This window comes from Papio anubis, chromosome 13 (assembly GCF_008728515.1).
Source record: "Papio anubis isolate 15944 chromosome 13, Panubis1.0, whole genome shotgun sequence".
Taxonomy (NCBI): Eukaryota; Metazoa; Chordata; class Mammalia; order Primates; family Cercopithecidae; genus Papio; species Papio anubis.
In genome coordinates this window covers 13,696,176-13,706,094 of record NC_044988.1, presented here as the reverse complement: position 1 = coordinate 13,706,094, position 9,919 = coordinate 13,696,176, and the positions used below count along the sequence as shown (strand labels likewise).

Here is a 9,919-nt window from a genome sequence, read left to right as displayed (position 1 = left end):
AATTTTTAAAAATCCAAAAAAATTCCAGAAACAGAACAGTGAGCATGTTTAAAAAGTCAAGACTGATCATTTCTGTGAGCTCTGAGGACTATAAATGAGCCTCAATCCATAAAGCTGAGAGGTTGTCTTAGCCCACATATGCAGCAGGTGACTCCCTCTGACAAAAGCAATATTTAGCTGGATCTTTTAAAAATAACAATATACTTGTATTTGAGAATAACAATAATATAGTTATATTGTAAAATACTTTTATAATATAATGTACATTTATATTATATAATAATACATACTTGATAGATATTTTAGTCTATTATTAGTTTTATTCTTCAAATATGCCTGGAAAAACATTTAAGTGTATTTATAAATGTAAATATTTAAATGTTATCAAGTATTGAAAAACATGTTTGATTACTATGGAAATATAAATTAAACTTCCCAAGTATTCTATAGAAGATGTACACATCTATAGTATATAAAAGAATTAGAGATTCCTTCCTCCCCTTCTTCCTTTATTCTGAGGAAAGAGGTAGTGAAATTGAGCTTTAGTTTTTAACAGGTTAGAAAAAGGAATCTTTTTACATATCTACTAAAAGTTCTATTATTAAATATCTAAGTTTTTAAGTCACTTGGTTTCCTAGATACTTCGATGGAATCAGCAGCCATTGATCCAACCCCAACTCCAAGACTGGAACGTCGCAATGATAGCTCTAAGGCGGAAATTTGACGTAATTCTTTTCGACACAGTTTTACCGGTGTAATACCATGAAGTTGTCCCACATTTCCCGCAACCAGAATTTGGGATGATAGTCGACTGTGAGATTTTGTAAACTGATTATCACCTATTTCTGTTTTATCCTCATTACTTAACATATGCCCACTGGGGGGTGCTAAAGAACTATGAATTGGAGGTAATTCTGGGATATCTTCCCAGAGCTGCTGAGGATTTGGCTGTGTTCTTAAGCTGCTTGCTGAACTGTCCATTTCTCTTTCTCTTCCACTTAATTTCATACTTTCAGGTCTGGATACCCATTTTAATTCTTCTGAAAGCATGCCTCCTTCTTCTGGCTTCAGGACTCCATCTCCAGCCTCATGATCTAAAAATAATCCCCAACCAAAAAATTAGATATTATTTCCTCAAAATTAGGTGTTTTAATCAAAACATCTTAACATAAATACATTATTATCACCCAATATGCATGATGTTTTTCAACTTTTTTGTTAAATGACTTATTTTAGATGAACAGATGTGTGAATATATTTTTATTTCACTTATAGGCATCTTGTATGTGAATAACTCACAACTTTAATTCATGGAACAGAGTTGAGAAATAGTCTTTCAGGGGTTTGGTACTCCCTGGAAACATAAGAGTGCTTTGGGCGCCTCTTGTGCCTTTCCATGCTTGCCTTCTCTGCTGGTCTTGCTACTAGTGAATTCTAAATCATGGCCAAGTGATGCCAGCACTGGATAATATTGGCTCTGCCCCGTATCTCAAGGGAAAACTCTGGGACTTGGCATTATATGTGTGGAAATCTGGTCTTGGTTGGCACTCCCAGCATGATAGCAGCGTTCTGCTGTCTGAATGTACTATGGGGTGTGCACCACAATTTCTGTCATCAAAATGGAAATGAGAGAATACGCCCTAGGTGGGGACACCCCACTGGAATTAGAGTGAAGAGATCAAAGCTAGAGGTTCTTAAAGAATATCTGATATCAAAGACAAAAACTTGCTTAAGGGAAATGCATTATAGGTACTAGACCTAATATGATGAAAAATGCCAACTTTAACATATTGATGCATGCTTAGTATACTTTTCATCCTGCGAAGACAACGTTTTTCTTTTTTTTTTTTTTTTTTTTTTTTGAGATGGAGTCTCGCTCTGTCGCCCAGGCTGGAGTGCAGTGGCACGATCTCAGCTCACTGCAAGCTCCGCCTCCCGGGTTCACACCATTCTCCTGTCTCAGCCTCCTGAGTAGCCGGGACTACAGGCGCCCGCCACCGCGCCCGGCTAATATTTTGTATTTTTAGTAGAGACGGGGTTTCACCGTGTTAGGCAGGATGGTCTCGATCTCCTGACCTCAGGTGATCCACCCACCTTGGCCTCCCAAAGTGCTAGGATTAAGGCATGAGCCACTGTGCCTGGCCCAGTCCTGCAAAGACAAAGTTTTAAAACACAGGTTGCACACTGGCAGCTCCCAAGACAAATCTGGCCCAGAGACATGTTTTGCTCGGCCTATAATGTTAGTAATACTTGACCCAAAATTTAAAAATTGAAAAGTTTCTTATAAAAATAGAGATTTACAGCTTTTCTAGAAAAACTGTAAGAGTTAACAGTTTCTAAATTGCAACGGCAGCTGGAACACAGTTGCCACTGACCATTTAGATGACTGCTGCAGTCCCCACTGCTCACTCTGGCTTCCCTGGCTCAGGTAGGCATTCTAGTTTGTAACCCCTGGTTTAAAACATAACTGACTCTCTAGTTTTTAAAATTATCTCAAAATCAAATAACCTAAAATAGCAAATGATCTAGATCCTCGTACATGGAACTGATACAAAGTTGACCACAGACAGTGGCTCCCAGACTTTGCTGTACTTCAGAGTCACTGGGAAGCTTTTAAAAATGTTGCACCCTAGCTGGATGCAGTGGTTCATGCCTGTAGCCCCAGCTACTCGAGAGGCTGAGGTGGGAGGATTGCTCAAGCCCAGGAGTTTGAGGCTGCAGTGAGCCATGATTGTACCACTATACTCCAGCCTGGGCAACAGAGCGAGACCCCAACTCTAAAAAAAAAAAAAAAAAATTCGTGCTCCCCAGATGACGGTATCTGGGGGAAGGAGTAAGACATCTTATTTTCAAAAGATGATAAGAGGCTCATTGCTGAGGCTCACTCCAAAGCCCAGTTGGATTCTTCACAAGAAAGTTTCCCTTTTCCAGAATTTTATAATTGAGGGAACCAACTAGGGAAAGATTAATTTGCCCAAGGTCAGATGACTAGTGAAAGAAGTAAGGATTCCACCCCAGATCTTTTGACTCTATTATCCTTACACATAGTTTTATAGTGATTTAAATTGATACAAGGATAGGTTTAAATATAAGTAGAGAGAATGCAGGTTCATATAAAACTGATTTTATCCTGTTAGAAAACGTATACACTGTAACATAGGATGACCATCAAGTGACCCAAGATATTTTAGTCAAAAGATGAATTTTTCTGCAATATGAAAATGCCAAAAATATTCAAAGAAAATATAAGTCTTGTAGACAGTCTTCTATCAAAACCCACTGAACCGCCAGGCACGGCAGCTCACGCCTGTAATCCCAGCACTTTGGGAGGCCGAGGCTGGTAGATCACCTGAGGTCAGGGGTTCGAGACCAGCCTGGCCAAAATGGTCTCTACTAAAAATACAAAAAATTAGCCGGGCCTGGTGGTGGCACCTGCAATCCCAGTTACTCGGGAGGCTGAGGCAGGAGAATTGCTTGAACCCAGGAGGTGGAGGTTGCAGTGAGCTGAGATAGCGCCACTGTACTCCAGCCTGGGTAACAAGAATGAAACTCCATCTCAAAAACAAAAAATAAACAAACAAAAAAACACTGCACCAAATACCAAGATAGTTATTTATTAACTAGGATACTGATTATTAAGCATGTAAAACATTTTCTGGAACTCAGAGTTTGATATAAATTGCTACATTTTATAATTCAAACAAACCTTGTTTCATGTCATTATATTAGAGTAGCATTATGAGATAGGATATAGTGTAAACTATATCCCCAATATAGTTGCAACTGTATATTTTAAAGCATAGGGAAAATATGAAAAGAATTATGCTCAAATGTGGGTAGGATTATAACTGATTTGTTTTCTTCATTTTCAGATTTTTCTATAATGACTATACATTACTTTTTATAGCCAAAAATAGAAGTATTTTAAATGTTTCTAAGTAGAATAGCAAATTAGCTGAAATAGTATCTCCAACGTTATTATCAAGACTAGACTCCTTGGGTTAGTTGGTCAGAACAGTGTTATTCTCATTGTACACCTCTCCAAAATTAACTGTGTTTTAGATTTGTGTGTTTGGTTAAAGAGCAGGATGAAGATCCTGATTTCTTAAACCTGTATATCACATTGTCATTTTAAAGAAATGTCTAGTAGACTCAGTGGCATACACATGGGCCATTTACAAACTAGATGTCTAATATCAGATACCTCAAATTTGACAGTAGACTTTTTTTAAAAGCTAAAGTGGTCTTATGTTGATTATTCTGTTTCTTACTTGATACCTGTTTACTTTTTAATTTTTGGCAAGTAATGTTTCAAGTTAAAGTTTTAGCTATATATAGCCAGCAGTATTTCAAGTAAATGAGTTTATCGGTAAGTACCTCTGTATTACTATACTGAGAATCAGAAAGTGTCATCTCTTTGGCAGGATTTGTATGTTTGTATCACATCTTTATCCTAAGGCAACTTTTATCCTGGAATACTGAACCAGCAGTCAGAAGATGAGGGACAACATTGACTATGTTATAGTTATTGTTCTGTCCATACGTCACTTGCCTTCTCTAAGCGTCACTGGCCTCATCTGAAAATGCAGTTAGCAGACCTCAGCCTATCCTGAGTTTGGGGGCTAAAGGGAATTATTTTTGAAAATGTCTATACATGATAAATGTCACAAATATAAGTTAGCATTTTTTTGAGACAGAGTTTCACTCTTGTTGCCCAGGTTGGAGTGCAATGGCATGATCTCGGCTCACTGCAACCTCAGCCTCCCAGGTTCAAGTGATTCTCCTGCCTCAGCCTCGTAAGTAGCTGGGATTACAAGCATGCACCACCACACCCAGCTAATTTTGTATTTTTTAATAGAGACGGGGTTTCACCATGTTAGTCAGGTTGGTCTTGAACTCCTGACCTCCAGTGATCCGCCCGCCTTGGCCTCCCAAAGTGTTGGGATTACAGGCATGAGCCACCGCACCTGACCAATTCTACTTCTATTACATATTCAGCATGTATCACTTCATTACTCATCCATATTATTTTTCACTGGTCTTCTTACATCTTGTGTGCCCATCTTTAAGTAGTTTTCTTTCCAGGTAAAAAATCAGTGTGTGCCTAAAAGATTTTAAAGTCAACTTTTCATAAACCATACTTAAATTACTGAAGTTATTACAATTAAGTTATTAGAATTATTAGCTAATTCTTTTATACAATGTAGACTTTATTATTTTAGAAATATTCATTCCTATATATTCAGCTATCTTAAAGAGGGTATATTTTAATCATAGCAATATATTACCTTCATAGTATTTTTTACTTTTGCAAAGTATAATATTTTGTCATATGTTATCATTTCATTTAGGAATGCGCTAAATCTACATATCTACATATAATTATACACGGAAACATCTTTGTCTTAAAAACAGGTTCTATTATATTTTTTAATTTCCAGGGATCATGATATATAAAAAGACCTGATTTATCTTAAAAATACATACTCTTACTCTTATCTACCTTACACCTTTTTAAATGATAATCAGAAGGCTTAATTTACTATAAAATTGAAATACAACAGCTATGTTAGATTACAGAGTTAATTTAGGGATTAAATGAGTTAAGGTCTACAAGCCCCTGGCACATGGCAGACAATCAATAATTGATCATTTCCTTTGCATCTATAAATTTGTTCATTCATTCACTTCTCATGTGGTTCTATCTTAGACAACGATTTTTGTTTACAGAGACAAACAGAAGTATCAATCCTAAGTAACCCAATCAATTGGTAAAGGCTACACTACAAAGCTGGCATGACTTCACCAAATGCTAGAGAAACAGAGTGACAACACTAAAAGTCTTACACTCTGATGGTGCTAGTTGCCGCCGAATTGCTTCCCCTACCAGTTCCTTAAGTTTCTTCTTAAGATCCCGGCTGGTTTTCTTATAGAAATAAAGATCTTTTTCCAACTGCTGGATTTTATCTTCATATGTTTTGAAAGTTTCCATAATGCCTTCTTCATCTTGTTCTATACAACAAAAATTTGCATTTAAAATCAGTTTTAAATAAATGATGCAAAATTATGTTTTTGTTTGTTTGTTTGAGACAGAGTTTCACACTGTTGCCCAAGCTGGAGTGCAGTGGCGCGAGCTGCTCGGCTCACTGCCAGTTCCGCCTCCTGGGTTCACACCATTCTCCTACCTCAGCCTCCCTAGTAGCTGGGACTACAGGTGCCTGGCACCACACCCAGCTAATTTTTTTGTATTTTTAGTAGAGACGGGGTTTCATCGTGTTAGCCAGGATCGTCTCGATCTCCTGACCTCGTGATCCACCTGCCTCGGCTTCCCAAAGTGCTGGATTACAGACATAAGCCACCATGCCCAGCTGCAAAATTATGTTTTTAACACAGCCCCTGGACTATATAAGCATGTTACACATATCTGTTACCTGAATGGGTTTGTTTTCAGCCACAATTTGGATGTCAGGTATTGATCCCAAGTATTGACTGTGTCTGTGAGGGTGTTGCCAAAGGAGGTTAACATTTGAGTCAGTGGGCTGGGGAAGGCACACCCACCCTTAATCTGGTGGGAACCATCTAATCAGCTGCCAGTGAATATAAAGCAGGCAGAAAAACATAAAAAGGCGAGACTGACCTAGCCTCCCAGCCTACATCTTTCTCCATGCTGGATGCTTCCTGTCCTTGAACATCAGACTCCAGGCTCTTCAGTTTCGAGACTCAGACTGGCTCTTCTTGCTCCTCAAGCTTGCAGACAGCCTACCATGGAACCCTGTGATTGTGTAAGTTAATAATACACTCCCCTTTATATATATATGTAGACAGATATATTTATAGATAGATATATTTATATAGATATCTATATATATTTATATAGTTATCTATATATATATTTATATATATATATGTCTTCTATTAGTTCTGTCCCTTGTCCCTCTAGAGAACCCTGACTAATATAGGTTTTGGTACCAGGAGTGGTTCTAGAGGAACAGAATATTAAGGATGGAGTTCTTTTGTTGGTTTTGGGGTTTCTGGAGTTGGCTGCTTAATCTGATTAGACCCAAAAATGCTAAGGACTCTACTTCTAATAGTATGGAGAACACTGATAGTCCTTGGCATGAACTGTTTAGGGAATTATGCAAAATAAATGCATTTGACACTCCTGATTCACTGCTCATGAGAGGCAAGGAGTTTAGTGACTCTATACGTAATAAACTTGACCATATGTGGAGAACCACAGAACATAATGAAGCTGGTTGGTTGCTTCTAAGTTCAGTGGACAAAGTGATGAAAGAAAATGATGAACTCTTCTACCTCAGTAAAATTTCTAGAGGTCCAGTGGTGTGGGGCCTGTCGAGATACTCCTTCTAAGGTGAAGGATAAGTTTCTGCATTTGGCCCTTCCTACAACCAAGAAAAGAGGCACAACGCCTAGTGGGCCTATTTGGATTTTGAAGGCAGCACATTCCTCATTTGGGTGTGTTACTCTGGCCCATTTATCGAGTGACCTGAAAGGCTGCCAGTTTTGAATGGTGTGCAGAAGAGGAGAAGGCTCTGCAGTAGGTCCAGGCTGGTGTGCAAGCTCCCTGCCCCTTGGGCCATATGACCCAGCAGATCCAATGGTGCTTGAGGTGTCAGTGGCACACAGGGATGCTGTTTGGAGCCTCTGGCTGGTCCCCATAGGTGAATCACAGCAGAGGCTTCTAGGATTTTGGAGCAAGGCCCTGCCATCTTCTGTAGATAACTGCTCTTCTTTTGAGAGACAGCTCTTGGCCTGTTACTGGGCTTTGGTGGAAACTGAATGTTTGACTATGGGTCATCAAGTCACCATGTGACCTGAACTGCCCATCATGAACAGGGTGCTTTCTGACCCATCTAGCTATAAAGTGGGTCGTGCACAGCAGCATTCCATCATCAAATAGAAATGCTATATATGTGATCAGGCTCAAGCAGGTCCTGAAGGCAAAGTTACGTGAGGAAGTGGCACAAATGCCCATGGTCTCCACTCACCACCCTGCCTTCTCTCCCCAGCCTGCACCAATGGCCTCATGGGGAGTTTCCTATGACCAGAGGAAGAGAAGACTAGGGCCTGGTTCACAGATGGTTCTGCACGATATGCAGGCACCACCTGAAAGTGGACAGCTGTGGCACTACAGCCCCTTTCTAGGACATACCTGAAGGACACCAGTGAAGGGAGATCTTCCCAGTGGGCAGAAATTCGAGCAGTGCACCTGGTTGTCCACTTTGCATGGAAGAAGAAATGGCCAGATATGCGGTTATATACTGATTCATGGGGTGTAGCCAGTGGTTTCGCTGGATGGTCAGAGACTTGGAAGAAGCATGATTGGAAAACTGGTGACAAAGAATTTTGGGGAAGAGATATGTGGATGGACCTTCTGAGTAGTCAAAAACTGTGAAGATATTTGTATCCCATGTGAGTGTTCACCAACAGGTGACCTCAGCAGACGAGGATTTTAATAATAAAGCGGATACGATAACCCGTTTTGTGGACACCACTCAGCCTCTTTCCTCAGCCACCCCTTTCATTGCCCAATGGGCCCACGAACAAAGTGGCCATGGTGGCAGGGATGTGGGCTCAGCAACATGGATTTCCACTCACCAAGGCTGACCTGACTACAGCCACTGCTGAGTGCCCAATTTGCCAGAGCAGAGACCAACACTGAGCCCTCAATATGGCACCATTCCTCAGGGTGATCAGCCAGCTACCTGGTGGCAGGTTGATTATATTGGACCTCTTCTGTCATGGAAAGGGCAGAGGTTTGTCCTCACTAGAATAGACACTTAACTCCGGATGTGGGTTTGCCTATCCTGCATGCAATACTTCTGCCAAGATTACCATCCGTGGACTCACAGAATGCCTTATCCACTGTCATGGTATTCCACACAGCATTGCCTCTGACCAAGTCACTCACTTCATGGCTAAAGAAGTGCGGCAGTGGGCTCATGCTCATGGGATTCACTGGTCATTCACAGGATGAAGGTCCCTATCACCCTGAAGCAGCTAGATTGATAGAACAGTGGAATGGCCTTTTGAAGTCACAATTACAACGCCAACTAGATGATAATACTTTGCAGGGCTGGGACAAAGTTCTCCAGAAGGCTGTATATGCTCTGCATCAGCATCCAATATATGATACTGTTTCTCCCATAGCCAGGATTCACGGGTCCAGGGACCAAGGGGTGGAAGTGGAAGTGGCACCACCCACCATCACCCCTACTGATCCAGTAGCAACATTTTTGCTTTCTGTTCCCGCAGCATTACGTTCTGCTGGCCTAGAGGTCTTTGTTCCAGAGGAAGGAACACAGCCACCAGGAGACACACAATTAAAAGTTAAGATTGCCACCTGGACACTTTGGGCTCCACCTACCTTTAAGTCAACAGGCTAAGAAGGAAGTTACAGTGTTGGCTGGGTGACCTGGACTATCAAGATGAAATCAGTCTACTCCTCCATAACAGAAGTAAGGAAGAGTATGCACGAAATACAGGAGATCCATTAGGGCGTCGCTTAATATTACCATGCTCTGTGATTAAGGTCAATGGGAAACTACAACAGCCCAATCCAGTCAGGACTACAAATGGTCCAGACCCTTCAGGAATGAAGGTTTGGGTCACTCCACTAGGAAAAAACCCCACAACCTGCTGAGGTGTTTGCTGAAGGCAAAGGGAATACAGAATGGGTAGCAGAAGAAGGTAGTCATCAATACCAGCTATGACCACGTGACCAGCTGCAGAAACGAGGACTGTAACTGTCATATTTCCTCCTTATTTTGTTAAAAACATGTTTGTGCATGTATACACTCGTACGAAGAAAATATCTTCATTTTATTTCCTTTTCCTGTATCACGTGACACAAGATTTATTGACTTCACATCAGGATTTAAGTATTGTTAACTTTCTG

General features: G+C 40.5%; 1 protein-coding gene across 7 annotated transcripts in view; it reads right to left on the bottom strand.

Moving 5' to 3' along the window:
• Positions 1–300: 300 nt before the first annotated feature.
• Positions 301–9,919, bottom strand: part of KIF27 (kinesin family member 27) — an 82,904-nt gene continuing 73,285 nt past the window's right edge. For 3 of the 7 annotated variants that reach the window (XM_003911856.5, XM_009189024.4, XM_009189023.4), the window contains 2 exons: positions 5,848–6,012; positions 301–1,094 (listed from right to left, as the gene is read on the bottom strand). In XM_003911856.5, the coding sequence (XP_003911905.2) occupies positions 610–1,094; positions 5,848–6,012 (650 nt within the window). In that variant the 3' untranslated portion in view covers positions 301–609. Of the gene's footprint in view, positions 1,095–5,051; positions 5,105–5,847; positions 6,013–7,846; positions 8,352–9,919 lie in introns of those variants that run through there. The other 4 variants (XM_009189028.4, XM_009189025.4, XM_009189026.4 and 1 more) reach the window with 4 other exon arrangements.